The sequence below is a fragment of the Coffea arabica genome, chromosome 1c, assembly GCF_036785885.1.
Source record: "Coffea arabica cultivar ET-39 chromosome 1c, Coffea Arabica ET-39 HiFi, whole genome shotgun sequence".
NCBI lineage: Eukaryota > Viridiplantae > Streptophyta > Magnoliopsida > Gentianales > Rubiaceae > Coffea > Coffea arabica.
In genome coordinates, this window is record NC_092310.1 from 56426723 (window position 1) to 56446189 (window position 19467).

The following is a 19467-nucleotide window of genomic DNA, read 5'->3' on the forward strand; positions in this document are numbered from 1 at the left end:
TTTTGAGTCATTATATCTAATATTCTTTGGAGGTAGCAATATGTTACTTATTTGCTTAGCCTATGTTCTATGTACTGGACTTAATTAATCGTTCAATAATATTGTCCTTTATTTCCTAATTATTGGTGCCTTGTATGCTTCGTGTGCCTAGCGATCCCTTGGCTTTCTGTCTGTGGTGTCAAAGACGCATTGTTAGGCTTCCTATAAATTGGGATCTCCCCACAGAAACAAGAAAATTGTGATGGACGATTCTGGTTCAGCCCAAGATGAATGGAATAGGCATTGAACTGTTTAAGTCGCTTCTTGCTGCAAAGATTGGGGGATCTGGGACGACTTTTCCGTCAACCTTTAGTCTAGCACTTAATCTCTGCCAGCTCCAATCCTCATTCAAGTATGACATCCCCTCAAAGCCCGTGTGTAGAATGTTGTCAATGGAAATGTCCTCCTATATAATCTATAAAAAGATGATCAGGTCTTCCAAAACAGGGAAAAAAAAAGAGAGAGAAAATCCCTTTTGTAGTGGAAAGAGTGAAATGGAAGAGTCCGTGGATTTTTTTGATATGGTATTGGAGAAAGGGGAAAAGAGAGGGTTCATAAGTACAAGGATGTATTGGAGAGAGGGGGAAGGAGAGGGTTTCGTGGTTAATGGCCGGTTGGGTTTCACCAATTGGATGCTTAACCTCGTCATAGTAGTGCTGTGAATGACAAACCCATCTCGTCAAAATGATTGGTAGACAGGTTATGAACAAGTAATTTTCTTGATGACCTTCATCAATAGCAACATGATACCGAAAGTGTTCATAATTATGGCTGAGAGGGAGAGAGAGAGAGAGGGAAAGAGGGAGGCTCTTCATCCTCGAACCCATATTGATTGCTTTGCTTTGTAATCTCCTTTTTGTCAGCTTTTCTCTTCTTCATTATTTTTCCCTATTGGAATCCCATGATATTTGTCCCTTAAGGGCGGTGAAGATTGTTGGGCCAGAAGTAAAAGATGATGACAAAGTGATCAAGATGATGTAGAGATGCTCTATTTTCTGAATAGAAATGATTGCATATCAACGATCATGAAGACGACCTCTGCCGCCAATCTCACCTCACCTTATCATCTTACAGTTGATACGTGCTTAATTGATTTGATTTGCTGAGCTCAAATGGTAGCACTAAAAACTTTCTGAGGCTTCATTTCACGAAGCAGAACGTAAGAAGAAGTTATCAGCCAGGTTAGTACTCTAAACTTTGGAATGGGATTGGAGATCGCACATTATATTATAGTTTGGTGTCCATTGCATTTGCGCCCCTGACTCTGAAAAGTTACTAGTAATAAAGTGTAGTCTTTAAAGAAGGTTACACTACTGCTTTAGAAACCACCCCAAAAAAAAAAAAAAATTTGCTGAAAAAAGATATAAAAAGGTAGAAAAACAAAGTCGAAAAGCTACAAGTCTGAGATCCTCAAAAAGGATGATTAGCGGAGTGTATTTCTTTTTCCTAGGAGTATATCATAGCAGTGTATGATGCATTACCGTAATACTACAGTGTTTTTTTTTTTTTTTGTGAGAAACTACAGTGTTTATTTTGTTGTCGTCAATCCAGTGATGGTGTGTCCGAGACAATAATAGTGGTGACTGGTGAAGCGATAGGATGGGACACTGTTTGTTTGGATTGGCTTGATTTGAAATAAAAAAATTTACTTCATAAATTTTAACTATCTTTTTATCTTTTCAATCATCTTTTTATCTCAAATACACCGTATCACAAAAAATATTACAATAATTATTTCAAATAAATCAACCAAATAAACTCTTATCCAAGCGCTTTTCCAATGGGGTTTGTGCCTGTGGCGACTACCGAGGCAGGCGCGGTTTATAAAGGCGAAGAAAAATTTGGTGGCTTATCTAATAGATTCTAGTCCCAGTCCCAGTCCCTCTTTAATTTTCTCTATTTTTTCATTCAACATGACAGCCATGGGAATATGGACATGGGGTCATCTTTATGTGAACTAGTTTTACATTAGGCATAATTGCAGAAACCTCCCCCGAGGTTTTATGACAGTTGCACTCGTCTTTCTTGAGATTTGAAAAATAGCACCGACCTCCCCTACCATAAATTTGAGACCTATAATTGACGTAAGATATGATAAATTTACTTCATATCCTAAGAGTTTAAGGTTGTTAGTAAACAAATTTGGGACGAACAAAATTCGGCCAATAAATAAGTTTAGGATAACTAATTAAATAAGATTAATGATTATTTTTTTGTTTTATTGGGCACTGTAAGTGCACTTACAAAATGGTGTCATTTTGATGCTCGAACATGGTGCTATTTTGTGATTGATAACGATTGAGAAGACAATAAAAATTATATAGTTTCTACATAGAAAAGAAGCAGAAACAAAAAAAATGTAGCAGAAAGAAATCTCCAAATAAGTTTTGGTAGGTTTGATTGAACTTATTTTATTTTATGCATTCATAAAACAACAGGAGAAAGAAAGTAGAAATCAAGGCAAAATCGGAGAATTTTTCTTTTAGTAATTTATGGCAATCAAAGGATGATATGTAAGCAATCTTTTATCATTTCAACTCAATACACACAAAGTTGTGGTGTTAGTTATAGTATGATGAAATTGTTGTCTCGATCATGAGAGATCATAACTGTGTATGAAATATGATAAATAGTGTAAGATTAACATACTGTAAAGTATGATAATAAGAAACGCTCTTGTACTGATCAAAGGTGAATTTTTTTGCTTGATCAACAGTCTCTTTACATGCTTTAAAATCTCATATTTCTGAATATATGTTTGTTGTTTCTTTCAGATTTTACTGCTGCCATTGTTTTCTTTGCACATATATCTTTCTGTATGTCACTCATTGCTGTCATCTCTTAATATTTTTCATTCTCTTACTAATAATATCTCACAATAGGCAAAAAAAGGTACAAATGAAATAAAATTATTATCTCACTTCTCAAAAGACTTTTTTAATGGCACTTTTTTTAACATGGATTGGCGTTGCTCTGAAAATCTTAAGTTCAAAAGAGGTTAGTACTACTTTTTAAATCTTAGGGGAGGTGAGTGCAACTGTCAAAAATCTTAGGGAGTTTCTGCAATTATCCCTTTACATTGTTGTACCCTGCAAAAGATTTTACGAGCAACACTGGTGAAGTGGAATACGTAAAAGATGCTCTGGACCTTTAATACTCAATTGGAGATTATACGTTTTCAATTAAAAAGTCCTCTCTCTCTCTATGAACGTTTGAGTCAAGACCCATTATTGCACAGGGGTTCATATACAGGAGGGCATCCTTTCCTTCCTCTTCCTCCTTCAATTCTCTCCTAGTACTGGGTAGTATTTATTCGAAATTCATTGCGAACGTCAACTCAAGTGTAAAGGAACAAGAAAGGCGGCAAACGGATACCCACCGGCCCACCTTCTTCAATTCTCTTCAAACCTCATGGAAATCTCTAATGCGTACTGCGTAGTAGTAATTGGGAAACGCCCTAGTTAATTGCATGTTAATAACTTATTTGTCACGTCTGAGTCCTAGGTTAGTCTTACTGGCTAGTACTAGTTGTACCGGATAGCTCCAATTAAGCATTATTGATCTCTTCCACCTCCAATCATGTGGTAATAGCTCCGGCGAGGCGAGAGTAGTGGAGGCCAGGTTCGTGTAATAGGAGAATTATTAAGAAACCATGCAGAGATCCGGTTTACAAATTTAGTAGTAATGTATTTCTCTAATCGCGTGCGCGAGGGGTTTAAGTATTCAAGTAAGTACTTGCAGTAGTAATTAATTAGAATGAATCCATGCATGCTCCAGAGTCTTCCATCCTCACCACTGACTCAAGAAATGCGTTTCTTTTTTCGTTCTTTTTCTCATTTGTTTGATAACATCAAGGAGCTCAAAGGATTATGATGATTCGAACTTCGAAAACCCTAGATAAACTATCATCCTCGGTAATGATGATTTTCGCTGGCTCACACGAATTACAGTAGAATGATGCTGCTTTCCCTTCATGCATAACAGTAAACCATAATAATGCCGTGAAGATGAAGGCAGTCAATCTTGTAGTAAATGAGTGGGTTTTACAGCGTAATGCGCACTAATATTCTTCGTTGTTTATTGTTGCTGTCGGCCACATAATTAGGGATCTGGTACAGCTACACCTGCCATTCCTGCACACGCAATTAACTCCACTTTGTTCTCTTACACGCACACGATGCCAGTCCTGCAATTAACATTTTATTAAATTTTATTTTTTGTAACCCGAATCATGCCGGACTCGAACCTAGGATCCGAGCCAACACACCAAATCAGAGGAGTGCTTCACGGCTCCACGCAGCAACTCAGGGCAAGTCACGGAGATTTAAGTCCAGAGTAAGATTCGAATCCAATATCTCAAGGGTTCTTAAGAACCCGCTAGACCATCCCTGTAAGGGTCACGTAACATATTATTTGAAATAGTATTTGAATAGTGTATTATTTGGAATAATTACTGTAGCACTTTTTGTGATGTGATGTATGTGAGATAAAAAAGTGATTGGGAATATAAAAAGGTAGGTTGGGAAATGTGTTTACGATGCAAGCGAAATATTATTTGGGATAATTGGAATATCCAAACACTCTCATTATTATTATTATTATTGTTTGTCAAACCATGAAACCACATGCAATACATGGCTGTGAAACCAATTTAGTGGGAAGCATATTACTGTATTGTGAAAAATCAATAATGTTCGATAATTCTTTAAAACGCCAACTTTTTTTTGTTTCTTGGGAGATTATAGACTGGGCGCTTGTACTATAGCTCCAATTATAAGCAGAACTGTTCTCCTCTTAAACCAGCGATCGGATGACCTCTTGTCAATCTGATAAGGTTACCTGTGTGTCGTAGCAAAAGCAGGAGGAAAAGAAAAGGTCGTAGTATTCATGCAAATGCAAGGACATCCACTAATCAGATCAATTCTAGACTGTCAATTATGCTTTTCTCAAGATCAGTGTAGTACTAGTAGAATACTGCAATAATTGCTCTCTCCATTTATGATTAAGTTAATTGAATTAAAGTTAAAAAGGGGACAATCCCACAACACGCATGACAGTAATAAAGAATTAGCAGTAGCTTTTAGTAAGATCATACTATTAGTGATAAAAATGGATCTGCTGCTGTAGAACAGAGGACAGGATGAAAAAAGACAAACAAAATGGAGCTTTGGAAACCTCTGGCCCAAGTCCCCACACAGTAAGTACTCCTATCAGAAGAATAAGCAAAACATGAAATACATATATAGATATAGATATATATATATATATATTCTGACAGCAGTCGTAGATTTCTTTTTGTTGAGAATCAAAGGACGCTGGTTTAAATCGCAAAAGACAAGTGAGTGACAACACATCATATCGTATTGTACCTCCAGAAGAAGTGTCGGTGCCCCAGACTGAGTCCACATTACTCTACTGGGAAAGTAGCAGTGGAGGAGTCGTCGTCCCCCGTTCCAATTCCTTTCCTTCGCGAAGGGCTGCTGCAATACTTTACTGGGAACAGCGTAGTATCTGATGTTGTGACTCACAACGACTTCAATCAAATGCGACAATATCCCAAGGACACGTTACGAAAGCAGCAGCAGCATTTCTATCGATTAAGTTTTGTATTGTATGTTGCTAGTGAGAAGTCCATATCACCGAGCAAAAATCTATCTCCAGGACAGTGACAATTTGTCAACATTATATTAATTGATTCTTTGTATTGCTCCGAGAAGAGAATTATATGTGGATAAAAACTCCATCAAATAAAATCAATTAAATTCATTACATATAATGACAAATTAATGGAAGACAAGAGTTGAACTTTAATCTCTCCGACCATCAAGGCCTAATAGCATTCATTCTATGCTCGGTTTTCAAACACGTGTAGGCTTTGTTTGGACAGCTGATTATTTTCTTAATTATATTTGCTTACATCATCATTACAATTTTTAATATATTTTTTTATCTCACATACATCACATCATAAGAAAAGTGCTACAGTGAAAATAGAACTTACATACGGACTTTTTAATTCCACGAATTAAAGGACGGAGTACAATTATTATTATTACCACTGTTATATCCCATAATAATGACAAAGATAATGACCGTTATTGTGAAACTAGCACGTGAGGTGCACACATACGTGGATCCAAGTTTTAAGTAATAATATTAGTTGTATTATTATTATTGCAAAGAAAAGAACGTAAAAAGTTTAGTATATTCCAAACTTTTAAATCATTGTTCTTTATGAATTGAGGGCGACCATCAATCATGATGAATCAATGTGATAGTAGAACGGCCATCTCATTTGGTGGTGGTGGTGGTGTCCTTTTTGAATTTGCACCAATTGTTTTATTTTATCGGACAATAATACGTGTTTCATTTTTGCAGTCGCTTTCACAATAATGAAAATTCGGTTTAACTTTTGAATTTCATAAAACCAAACCCATACCCTTTTCTTCATCATATTTTAGAGTGGGTATTTAATTACCCCCCCCCCCCCACCCACAAAAAAAAAAAAAAAAAAGACTTTGAATGCAAAGTATGTTGAACAAAAATGATTTGGTATGTTGAACCATAGATTGAGTGAGCTAACACAGTCACAGCCGGTGAAAGTAAGGTACTCACAGTCCCAAAGGAGGAAATCATCAGGGACAGACGACTGATGTGGCGAGAAAAACCCACCGCTATCGTTGACCTCCAATCTCGGGCGAGACTGTCGGTAATCTCGTTCCACGAACTGACCCTCAAAAAAAAAATTATATATATATTTTTTGTTTTCTTTTACAATTTTAATGAAACTTATATTTTTGAGACAGCCCCTTGATTATCAATTTTTTGAGAAAGACCCATAAAATTTTGCTTATGCATTCAGATTCACCACATAGTCTTCCTTCTTCTCGCGTTTGTAACATTTTGCAGTCATTTCGTTTTCTATTACTCCTTCCGTCCCATTTTGTTAGTCTTGATTTTTTTTTTCACACAGATTAAGAAAATGTAATTAATTTGATTGGAAACATAAATTTAGATTAATAATTTCCTAAAATACCCTTATGCTAATCACGAAGAGTGCCAATTAATATCAGTTATAGCTAATGGGTTAGTATTGGAAAAACTCAATGTATTCAATGTAGTGGGTTAGTATTTAATAACAATGTATTAATAACAAGATATTTAATAAGGGTATTTTAGACAATTTAAAAAATTACTACATTTCTTAATGGGAAAGTGGACTACAATTTGGGACAGACGAAAAAGGAAAAGAAGACTATCAAAGTGGGACGGAGGGAGGGAGTATAAGAGAAAAATGTAATGTTGATACTCTAGGACTAGTCTAGTCACCAGAGTTTGGTCCAAAGTAAATCTACTCTCTAATGTTTCTAGTTTGAAATACATTTAGGATCATGACACGATTTTTTTTTTTTTTTTTGGGCAAAGGATGGAGAAAGAAACGAGGTGTAACATTAATTTTATCCTCGTGGTCGTAACATTTTGCAGTCGTGTTATTTTTCCTTGTATATTTTCCTTATAAATAGTCAGGTCAGTAAAATTTCGTTTAGTTGACTAGTTGATAATGGTGAAAACAACAACTTTAATTACCATAATTATTTCTCCATTTGAACAAAAAACACAGGATTCAGATAAAAGCTAAAAAAGAAAAAAAAAAAGTACGGATGGGGTATAAGAATTTATTGGATCCTAATTCCCATTTCACTCTTAGGTTGCACGTGCAAATCAAACATATAGGGAAGCTTATCTAATTTTTACCAAAAATAATTATATATTCAGGTGGTTGCAGTTGCATATTATTGTGTTAGATGATTTTTGTGAGCTCCATTCTCTCCTTTTACTAAGCTATAGATGCCTTCTTGTGAGACAAGAAATGAGTTTTCTCAAAATACTCAAGCGGATAAACTGTAGTACTACTAAATTTGAAGTATATAGCAAGCATGCTACCAGAAGTTCTACATTCTTTCCCATTCTTTCTTCTTCTTCTTGTGAAAAAGAAGAAAAGTAGTAGCAGTAATTAATAAGAATTTGAGACCACACACATGAATTCTTGAATTTGTGGTATTGGCATCTTCTTCCTAGTTCCAACTTCCAAGTTCCTACCCACCATCACCAACACCAACAAAAAATGAAAAAATAGCAAAATCTTAGCTGGAAGCATATGAGGAGCCTTGTCAAGCCTGGCCTGTCTTAAAACTATTTTTTTAACTAATTATTGCCCAGCTCATATAATAATACTTCTACTCAAACTACACTGCACTATTGCTCCTCCACTCCGCAGCCTGGACTCTGGACGGACTTGTGGTGATGCGATCCCGGCTTCTTCTCCCGCTTTCTGCTGCTGTTCTAATTTTCACCTTTTTCCTTCCCGCACTCTCCTCTCCTCTCCTCTCCTCATCGGTCATTTTACCTGCAACCATCGCCCCTTCCATCACCATCATCATCATTTCATGCTCATGCAGATGTTAATGTTTTAGTACTAATAACCTACTCTTTCTCTCTCCTCTCGTCACTCTCTCTCTCTCTCTCACTCTCACACACTACCACCGATCTCCACAGTCCCCACTAGCCAAAAAGGCATCCGCCCACCCTGCTCCAGCTAGATATCCTCCCTTCCCCCCCCTGCATTTACTCTTCCTCATCTCCTCAGCCCAAAATTATGCCTCCCTTATCCCTCCTCCTCCTCCTCCTCCTCCTCCTCTCTCTCTTCTCCTCCTGCTCAACTTTTCCATTGTCCTCACATATTATTGCCACCACCGCACCTGCCACCCACAACCGCCGCATCCTTCACCAACCCTTTTTCCCGCAAGGCTCGCTCCCACCGTCACAGCCTCCTAACCCTTCACCCCCCGCCCCCGCTACCCCCAAATACCCATTCTCTTCCACTTCCAATTCCCCCAACAACACCCCATTCTTCCCATCCTTCCCCTCCCCTCCTCCGCCCCCTTCTCCAGCCTCCTACGCCTCCTTCCCTGCTAACATCTCCTCCCTCATCCTCCCTCAGTCTTCCAAGTCCAAACCTGCCTCCTCCAAGCTCATCGCCGCCGCCATCGCAGCCGTGGTCGCTGCCGCCATTGTTGTCTCCCTCGCCGTCTTTCTGCACCTCCGCCGGAAAAGAAACCGCCGAGCTTCTAGCGAAGCTAAGACCCATAGATCCGACAACAGCACTCGATTCCACTACCCCAATGCCACTTATTCCGCCAACGGAAGCGTCCCCAAGCTCCAGAGGCCATCACAGACGAGCTCCGAGTTCCTCTATCTGGGTACCTTGGTAAATTCGCATGGGGCCATTGGTAATACTAGTCCGCAGCAAAATGCGCGCAGCAGTACTGCTGACAGTGGTACTGCCAATTCCAGAAAGTTGGACTCGCCGGAGCTACGGCCATTGCCGCCGCTTAGTGGCCAGCAGAATGCAAGCCGAAACCACAAAAATGCCGAAGTGGGGTCCGCTGGGGACGAAGAAGATGAAGAGTTTTACTCTCCTAGAGGGTCTTTAGGGGGCAGGGACAGCTCGATCGCCACTGGATCGGCGTCCAGGAGGGCCTTTGCTGCTGTAGAAGTGGAGAATTTTGGTCGGTCGAGCTCCGCTTCGTACTCTTCTTCTAGTTCTGCCTCGGGCTCGCCGGTGAGGTCCGTTTCCCTCAGCATTTCGCCTCCGGTGAGTGTGAGTCCGAAAGCCTCGAGGCCCAAGTCGCCAGAGTTGGTTGCTCTTCAGACTGCGCCTCCCCCGCGGGCGCCATCACCTCCGCCAGCACCCCCGATATCGTTTTTCAATGCCCCTTTTGTTGACCAAAGACTATCGGCATCGACATCGCCGTCTCCGTCGCCTCCTAGTTCATCATCGCCCGAAAGAGTTTATAGTCGAAGCAGGGAGACTTCCCCTAGAATCTCAAACGTATCCGATCAGAATTTGGAGTCTCCAATGATTATTTGCAGTCCTGCTCAGCAAGCTGCGCCTGTTTCCATTCCATCACCGCCTTCAACTGTTTCAGCCCCACCACCTCCTCCGCCGCCGCCTCCCACTGTTTCAATCCCACCGCCTCCGGTTGTTTCAATTCCACCACCTCCGCCGCCTCCACCGCCAATTAAACACTGGGAAAGTCCCGCAACACCTTCGGCGGCAGCCATTAGGATATTAACCGAACCACCAGCTATAATAACACCTCTAAGGCCTTTATCTATGCAGAACCCAACAGTAATTTCACCTATGCAACTGCCATCAAATTTGGAGGCTGTTGAAAAGACTGAGGAGACCATCGAAACCCAGGGGCGTCCTGTTACTGAGAATGTTGTGAAAGATGAGGAAACAAATGAAGAGACCCCTAAACCAAAATTGAAGCCATTGCATTGGGATAAAGTCAGAGCAAGTTCTGATCGCGAAATGGTGTGGGATCAACTGAAGTCCAGCTCATTCAAGTATGATGACATTCAATCCTTAAAAAAGAGTGGTTTTGGCACAGTTTTTTTTTTTTGTTTTGGGTGGTAATCTTGCATATCAAGTGAACAGACTGAATTGGGTTCAATGCAGGTTGGACGAAGAGATGATTGAGACATTGTTTGTTGTGAAAACTCCAACTCAAGTTCCCAAGGAAACAACTCGAAGGCCAATCCTTCCCTCACCAAGCCAAGAAAATAGAGTGCTTGATCCCAAGAAGTCGCAGAATATTGCCATTTTACTGAGGGCCCTCAATGTGACGGTAGATGAAGTTTGTGAAGCTCTCATTGAAGGTAATCTTTTTCATTTTCTGCGAACTTCCGAAATTGTGCAAATTTTTGCTGACGTTGTTTCTTGCGTAATTTCATTTAAGTCATGCACGATAGAGCTTACCAGTTGAAATAGCTTAATTTATAGAACGCATAATTACAAGATGTTTATCTGCTAACGCTTATTTTTCATTAGGCAGGTTTAGACGAGAAAGGTTTGTGGTTTTCTGTATATTGACGACCATTACTTGTATGGTTGATTGGTTTGTTTGAACTCTTGTTGTAATTGGATGTCTTAGCATTGCTTCTTATTATTTGCGGACTTAGCTGCTGCCCATCAAATGCTTCTGTGTCTTTGTCTTGCCCCTTATTATTCTGGTAATTTGTGGTTACCACTTACCATGACCTTGAGAATGGTCATCTTCTTTTCCAGTGATGTAGTGAAAAGTCTATTAGTTGTTGCTGTCTGTGTTGCTCCAGTTTATGTATGTCAATTTTCTATCAATAGTTTGTTTATTTACTTTTTTACATCTAATGTCATCCTATTAGCTGAAATGCAGTTATCTTATTTTACATAGTTTAAAGCCATCTGGTAATCACAATGCTCATAATCCCTTAAAACTTCTACACAGGCAATGCGGATAATCTTGGAACTGAACTCCTTGAGAGTTTATTGAAGATGGCTCCAACAAAAGAAGAGGAACGTAAGCTGAAAGAGTATAAAGATGATTCTCCATTTAAGCTTGGGCCAGCTGAAAAATTTTTGAGGGCAGTGCTGGATGTTCCTTTTGCATTTAAAAGAGTGGATGCAATGCTCTACATCTCAAGCTTTGACTCTGAGATTGAGTACCTAAAAAGGTCATTTGACACTTTAGAGGTAATTTTACATCATTATTGGCCTTTTGTGTATTGAAATTGCTTGCAAATTCTGCCAAGTTTAAACCAAAGTGAAATTATCCGATCTGATTCTGTTGACAAAAGTTGAGGAAGCAAAAATCTTGCACCAAAAATGTTACTGATAATACAAAACAAAGAATTAAAGTTGATTTACGTATCACATTTTTTTTTTAATTTCTATTGCTCTTGCATTCTGTATCTGTGAAGCTTTTTGATGTTTGAAACCTAAAATTACATGGAAGCCACCTCTTAGCTAAGCTCCTTCCATCCTCTTTGATGGAAATTTTTAAATTTTAATGTCAGGGAGAATCTGTACATGCTGTCTGCAATCAGACATAATTACTGTAAAACATTGGTCTTAAATACCTTTATGAATATTAGATATACTCATTTAACACCTGTTAATCAGTTGAATGTTTGAAAATTTCAAACAGGTTTTGTCTCTGACTTTGAGTGGGCAAACTTACCAGGGTAGTTCCAATGTGTTCACTTAATTCAGCAATTCAGGTCAATCTAATGCATGTTAAGATTATTGTTGCTCGAGACAAGATTGATGGAAACATCTGAAATTATAAAAGCACCAGCTGAGAAATGGATATTGTCCATCTCTCATCTCTTTAGGAGCTTTCTCAGAGTTAGATCAACAAAATCAAGCTTCTGATTCTTTGCATTCATATGAGCCAAGTCTTTAACGTTATTGTAACTCTGCTAAAAGATACAATGGTAGATTATTGCTTTTGATATAAGGTGATTGGTGATGCTATATATGTTGCCAAATTTACAGGCAGCATGTGAAGAACTGAGGAATAGCAGGATGTTTTTGAAACTTTTAGAAGCTGTGCTGAAGACAGGAAACCGTATGAATGTTGGGACTAATCGTGGTGATGCACATGCATTCAAACTTGATACGCTCCTGAAGCTTGTCGATGTGAAGGGAGCTGATGGTAAAACAACTCTCTTGCATTTTGTTGTTCAGGAGATAATAAGAAGTGAAGGTGCTCGTCTTTCTAGTGCAAACCAAAATCACAGTACCAGTGTCAATGATGATGTGAAGTGCCGGAAGCTCGGGCTTCAGGTTGTTTCGGGCCTTAGTTCAGAACTCGCAAATGTCAAGAAAGCTGCTGCTATGGATTCTGAAGTGCTCAATAGTGATGTCTTGAAGCTGTCGAAAGGAATTGGAAATATTGCTGAGGTTGTACGATCAATTGAAGCAGAAGGGTCAGAGGGGGGCAGCAGCCAGAAATTTTCTGAATCAATGAGTGGTTTCATGAAGATGGCCGAGGAGGAGATTATAAGGATTCAAGCCCAAGAAAGTGTTGCACTGACGCTGGTGAAGGAGATCACAGAATACTTTCACGGAAACTCAGCGAAGGAAGAGGCTCATCCTTTCAGAATATTCATGGTTGTGAGAGACTTTCTATCAATTCTTGATCGGGTATGCAAGGAAGTCGGAACGATAAATGAGCGAACAACAGTTAGTTCCGCTCACAAATTTCCTATTCCAGTGAATCCTAATCTGCAGCCAATTTCCAGTGCTTTTCCCGGAAGGCAGCGGTATAGTTCTTCAGATGATGAGTGCTCTTCACCTTAGTTCTTGGTTCTTCGAGTACCTTTTACTCTTTTTTTTTTTGCTACTGGCCAAAAAGATTGTAACATATAAATGTGGCCGGATAGGAGCTAGTTATAGGATAGTGCCTCCCAATCACTTCAGGTGTATGTAATCTTTTTTGCCCTCTATTGTATTTAGTATAGCATATGATGTAAACGAATTTTGGAAACCGTTTTGTGGATTATATATAGTGAGAGGAGATCTCTTTACACCGAAGAAAAAAAAAAAATCTTTCGTCCAAACTGTTCAAGCACACACTACAAAGAGAATTGTTACATTTTCTCAATTCTGGAATAATCGAGTTTTGCAAAGATCCTTTGGATCTAACATGTTAAACCTTTGATTTAAAAAAACATTTTAGGCCGCCAAAAGCAAGTGCATGTGTGACCGTTGTTATTAGCACTAACTTGCTCAACACAAAGTAATTCCACCCTTTTTTGTTCTTTCTTTCCAAGTTTCTTTACCCTTTTCTTCCCTCGAAATGCTCTTCGGTTGATTCTATTTCTATGGTCCTAAAGTCGGTGAAGGCGAGGCACGAGGTGGCAGAATATTTTTGTTGGATTGAAAAGCTACGAGTGAAGAAGGATCCTATCCTATAACCTGCTTTCTTTTTTTCTTTTTTTCTAGCACATTAAAGTAGGCTCATCTTTTGCTATCAACGGAAACTGGAGAGCATCAAATTTTGTCACATAGCTTGAGACTCTATCGTCGCGTCCCCGTCGAAACATGAAGCATCAGCAGGAATAAAATCCCAACGTCTGCTCAAACCAGAAAAAGGGTAAAAGGTGGGGAAAAAGGAAGACAGCAAGAAAAAGAAAAAAAACACTTTTCCTTATTCTGCCTTTGATTCGAAAACACTTGAAGACAGGAAGCTCAAGTTGAAGATTTCAACTATGCTGTACAGATTACTGTAAATTCGTATAAAATCCACCGATCATGATGAAAAGAAACAAGAAGACATTTAAGCTGTCGACTGCACTGTAGGAAGAATTAGCTGCCAGTTAGCTATGGTTCACTGAAGGAGGTCTACCAGACTTGGAGGCATCTACCAGAATGGCTCAAATTTGTCTGAGATCATATTGAGATTAGCAGAAACATAAGGTTGACCTCAAACCATCAAATTTTCTAATTTGTGTGCCTGATGGTAAATCTTAAACTGACATTGTACAAAAAGAAGCATAAGACAGGATGCTGTTAGTCAGAAGTAATTTTAACATGCATCTTTGAGCAAGGAAAAGTAAGCAGGGGTCCCTATGAAATTGCACTGATCCATGTTATTTCACTGATAAACCTAAACCACCCAGGCACCCACCAGTCCTCGGTAAAATTTTTAAGATTTGTAGACTAGATTAAATGAATCGGCATCCATGTGCTCCAAGATTCTGCGGGCCTCTTCCTCCGTGGCTGGAACCACCTTCCTGATCCTAACCCTGTCATTCATGGCCTTAGCCTCCGGATGAACAGTGAAAGTGAAGTAGAACCTGTTTGACACCTGCATGATAAAAATATATAACATCAAAGCCACCTAAAAGAGAAGTTTGGCATTCGATTAGCAGCTCTGTTTTGAAATCAGTTTCACGCCAGTTTCTTTTTTACACGTCTCCTTGACCGTTTACTCAAGCTGGTATTATTGCACATCCATTGGCAAATTATGACCATGAGTGATGACAGACCAAGCTCTTACGGTCAAAGAAATGGGGACCATGCATTGTACCTCACTAGACCTCAGCTCCGGCCTTGTAACATGAGCTACAACTTCAATGTTGATCAAAGGCTGATCTGTGTTCTGAAGCTCTGTGTACAATACACAAGATTTGAAACGCAGAAAATCTCCAACATCCACCTGCACAACAGAAAAGAGAATACTTCATCAGTAAATTTTGGTGGTTGTAGTGCTCCTGAAATGCCAACGAATTGGTCATGTTCCGAAAGGTCAACTATTATCTGAGATACCCTTCATGTAAAGTTGCCAATGTCATGGAGATTTGAGAAAATATCATCACATAATTAGAAAAAAAAAAAAATTGGGGTTTTTTTGGTTGTGGGGGTGGGGGTGGGGGTGGGGGGGAAGAACCTAAATTAACTTTCCCGCTCATCATGGGGAATATGTGGGGGAATGGGGAAAAAATAGACGTGAAGTAGGAGAGGTTCCCAAACGGTACTTACTGGTCTAAGAAAATCAACATGATCAACTTCCAGAAAGCAAGGCATCACACCAGCAAATGCATAAGCTGTTGAGAATGCTAATTCAAAAGCTCTGTGCATTAGGAATCCCCCAAAGATCCGACCATGAATGTTCCTTTGCTGTGGCTGACAAATTAAAGAGTTCTCAAGGCGAGTATCCCTGAGAAGAATGCTGTCACGATCTGCCAATGCTGGCATGTCGCAAAATATCCGTCCTTCACCCAAGAGTGCTTCAAGTCTACCAAATTCACCATTCTGAATCTCCTTTCTGTCTACCACCCTCTTCCTTTTCCGAAGTTGATTTCTTGCTTCTGCTGCTTCATAAAGCATTTTTTCTTTTTCAGTTTCTGGAGATAGTCGGTTCACTAGAGCGGCTTTCCGTGTCTTATAGTCACGAGCAACAAAAATGAAGTTGGCTGTCAGAGCTACAGATTCTGCAGCATCAGATTTTCCTGCAAAAGAAGCATGCTCCTTAGTCAACCTATTACTGGTGACAGAATTAGTCAACCTACCACTGACAACAACAATTACCCGCCGCCTTTGTTACATCCATCCACTCTAGTCAACAAGTCATGTATACAGCTCCTAAGAGACATTCTTGTTTCAATAAAGAGGGAACTTGGAAATTTACACAAAAATTAAAAATTAAAAAAAAAAAAGTGCTCAAGAAAAGCCATTACCCATGACAGCAAGTTCAGATTGGAGGAGATTCCTCGTTAATTCAAACAAGAGGAAAAATTAGATACTAGTATTAAGGCACACAAAATGTGTGCGCAATTTAGAAATAATTAAAATGGATTAATTTTATATAAATTTTGATTTTCACACAAATACAATTTATATAAATTTATTAAAGAACTGGTTTATAAGGATATAGTAAATTGGTAGTTACAATACTTAGGGAGATTATGAGTAGTAGTTATGTTGGTAAAATGTGATTAGGTAATTAGGGTAAAAATTAGTTTTTTAAAGGATGAAATTGGAAGTTCAAAAAATGACATGAAAAAGTTTACGCCAATTGCCACTCCTCTGGCTTTATATATAGTACAGATGCTGCAGTTGTTAGGAATTGTCACTTCTCAAAATCTCAACCTCTAAACTCTAGATATGCAGCCTGTCCAGTCATTATGAGAGAAAACAGGTCCATTACAACTAGACTCAATCAATTGCATGAACGTGTCTCATGACAAAACGAAAACACACACCATGTAAAAAACACATATTTTTTGTCACAATCCTCATACCAGGTATAAAAGGAGGAACTAACTGCTTGGGTGATATTGAGGGGAATGCAGCCCAAAAATGCTACTCGATTACTTTCTATGTATTCTGCTGTTGGAAATTTGACAACATAGACTTTGTTGAAGCTGAGACAATAACTTGGTTACGACACCACAAGCCCAAGAATGAACACTCGTAAGCCAACAAAAATGATTTAATATCTCTTATTTAAAGTAGTTTTTCTGTAATAATAACTTTCTTAAGCAAAGTAGATCAGTGATTGTTGAATACCAACATAAGCATGTGTCAAATATAGATAACGATATAACTGGAATCTTAATCCGTAAAACTAAATGTGGCTTTTGAGAAGTCCAATAAGGCAACTCCAACGCAGTTGCTGGACGTAGTTGTAATGCTGCTCAATATGAATGGACGAGGCAAGAGCCAAAAACCATACCATCTGTAGGCTGAGTCACTTCAAGTTGAATCTCTATAGAGGAGCGGCCAACCCAAATAACAGCACCAGCCATTTTCAGATCAATGTCAACACTAATTGGCTTCTTCAGCACCATTTTATCAACAGAAGCAGTCACAAGCAAAAGCGGTCTAGTCATGCTGTCATCATCTGTACAATGCTAATCCACAAGCAAAAAATAAGTCCAGAAGGCCATATATGGTCTTCAAGTTGTGTATTGCAATAACTCATCAACCACGCTTAAGCAAGAAAAGGGATGGATAGACCCTTTTCTCCTGATAACGTAATCTAGTCAGCATAAACTTTTATCTGCGCCATAATCAATCTTAACCCCTGCAAAAGCAGGATAGATCTTCTGATAACTAAAAATGCTGAATCATGAAATAATTAACAGGGCGGAGGGAATTTCAAACCGAGAAACCTTTGTTCTCACTTACCCAAAAAAAGAGAAACCTACCTTTGTTCTCAAAATCCTATGTGTGAGGTAAGTGATACTAGGAGGAGACTACAACAATCTTTCCTGTGTGCTACAAGTCGTATACGTCAGAATAACAATTTACTTTTAGGAAGTGATTGTTAAATCAACATTCATAAGCATCAAAGTTTCTTAACCTAACAAAGCCATGAAATCAAGAGTAACAATTATGCAACAATTAGCAGAGAAAGACGAAGAACAAGATTCTAGTATATAGCAATAAAAAAATCAATTGAACTCCGTCGTTACTCTGCAATAATAGGACCCTATTCCGCAATGAAAGTAATACCAACCAAAACCCGGGCAAGAAAGTAGAATCCAAAAATAAAAGAAAGGCTAAGCAAGCATAAGATTTTAATTAACTTCGTTCCAGCAGTTCTCTGAATTAACTCTAGAATCTACACAGCAATGTACAGGCATAATGCGTTAAAAAGGGAAAGGAACACGATGCACCAAGATTAGATAAAAATTCAGGCAAGAACAACTTATTACCTTGACTGAGATGGTGCCAGCAAGAGCATCAAGATCTTCTAGCAATTTCCCTATCCTGACCTCATTCCATGGATCTCTATACTGCTCCCTCAATATGTAATCAGTGGAAAAGTTGTAAAGAATAGCAGTCCTGCTGTAAGATGGAGTCCTAGTAAGCAATTCACTTTGTGGAGGTGCATCAAGTGGAGGGTCAAGAAGTCTCTCAAATATTTTAGACCTCGTTTCCCACAGAGCATTTGTGACCGGTGAATGGTACATTCCCGGCCACAAACTCAGAGGTTTTCTGGTTAGAGATTTTGGATCATTCTCCTTGGGCGAACCTTCAAAAGGGGAAGTAAGGGTGGATACTATAGGAATGGTAAGGGATGGAGAGGAGCTGAGATCCATTGAAATTCAAGAAACTTCCTCACAGATTGGAGCCTTGAGAAATCCACACTTTCTTGACGAAATTTGGAAAGAGGTGCGAGGTTTGAGCTTTAAATTTGAGGTGGGTTGCTGCTAATTTAATCGAACATTTGACACAAATTTTTTTTTTTTTTTGTTTATTCTCTTGGAGGGTCCGGGAAAATTAGAAAGTTCGGCCGAGAGAAATGGAGTCCCGACTCGCAAGTGGGATTTTAAGCAGAAAGAAAGCAGTAGGAAATCAGCAGCAACACAACAGGACAGCTTACGTTTAGGTATCTTCGGCCGTTGGAAGTTATAAAGATTGTGGTGTTGCCCTGTTGTTCTTGTTAACAGATGCCGGAGGGCACTGAAAATTCATTACAGATCATTCCAACTAGCTGGTAAACTTCTGCTGACGTCAAAATTATGACAAAACTGCAATTGGGCTTCCCTCAAAAAAAATTTTTTTAATTTTAATTTATTGGTAATAGGTCCTACTGAGTGAGAATCCTTCCAGTTCCAGTTATGCTTGAAGAATAAAGAGGAATTCTTGGATAAAATTCTTGGAAACCTCCATGAACTATTGTGTCAATTACACTTTATGCCCCAAAACTATTTTAGTGGGCACTTCACGCCCTTGATCAACTATTGGAAAAAATGATTGAAGAAAAATAACTCAAGCCAAGTGATTGATTAAGTGGCCGACTTATCCTCCATTAAGAGCCTAGGTGACAAAAGTACCCTTTGAATGAGAAAAAATTTTCACCTTAAATAGACTCATTTTAGCTCCATATTAAAAAGTCTAGCTGACAAATAGATACATTTTTAATGGGCACAAAATACGAAAAAATAAAAAATGCAGCACTACTAATTGTTACAATTTCTAAAATCTCATCATCCTGTTCATGTTCAGCACATCACAATGTCATATCTTTACGTAATAGCAAAAATTACTTGAAATCTCACGAGAATTCAAATGAAGGATGCAAC

General features: G+C 38.8%; 2 protein-coding genes across 2 annotated transcripts; one reads left to right on the forward strand and one right to left on the reverse strand.

Moving 5' to 3' along the window:
- The first annotated feature begins 8193 nt into the window (after positions 1-8193).
- LOC113732174 (formin-like protein 1) lies at positions 8194-13455 on the forward strand. The gene is made up of 4 exons (XM_072080623.1): positions 8194-10452; positions 10565-10764; positions 11373-11617; positions 12422-13455. Exons 1-4 carry the CDS (start codon positions 8696-8698, stop codon positions 13226-13228), a joined length of 3009 nt encoding a protein of 1002 aa, XP_071936724.1. The 5' UTR covers positions 8194-8695; the 3' UTR covers positions 13229-13455.
- Positions 13456-14300: 845 nt separating this feature from the next.
- Positions 14301-18885, reverse strand: LOC113732165 (acyl-coenzyme A thioesterase 2, chloroplastic-like). The gene is made up of 5 exons (XM_027257816.2): positions 18094-18885; positions 17109-17286; positions 15413-15882; positions 14961-15089; positions 14301-14738 (listed from the first exon to the last, which is right to left on the reverse strand). Exons 1-5 carry the CDS (start codon positions 18478-18480, stop codon positions 14577-14579), a joined length of 1326 nt encoding a protein of 441 aa, XP_027113617.1. The 5' UTR covers positions 18481-18885; the 3' UTR covers positions 14301-14576.
- Positions 18886-19467: the final 582 nt, after the last annotated feature.

What these genes read in the sequence shown, in the direction of transcription:
- LOC113732165 (XM_027257816.2), bottom strand. Translation starts at nt 18,480, where the DNA reads ATGGATCTCAGCTCCTCTCCATCCCTTACCATTCCTATAGTATCCACC. An exon ending in AGTGACTCAGCCTACAGATG is followed by an intron (nt 15,883 to 17,108) that starts GTATGGTTTTTG and finishes CTTCTTTTGCAG; the next exon opens with GAAAATCTGATGCTGCAGAA. An exon ending in CGGAGCTGAGGTCTAGTGAG is followed by an intron (nt 14,739 to 14,960) that starts GTACAATGCATG and finishes TTTATCATGCAG; the next exon opens with GTGTCAAACAGGTTCTACTT.
- LOC113732174 (XM_072080623.1), top strand. Translation starts at nt 8,696, where the DNA reads ATGCCTCCCTTATCCCTCCTCCTCCTCCTCCTCCTCCTCCTCTCTCTC. An exon ending in CTGAAGTCCAGCTCATTCAA is followed by an intron (nt 10,453 to 10,564) that starts GTATGATGACAT and finishes GGTTCAATGCAG; the next exon opens with GTTGGACGAAGAGATGATTG. An exon ending in GGTCATTTGACACTTTAGAG is followed by an intron (nt 11,618 to 12,421) that starts GTAATTTTACAT and finishes CCAAATTTACAG; the next exon opens with GCAGCATGTGAAGAACTGAG.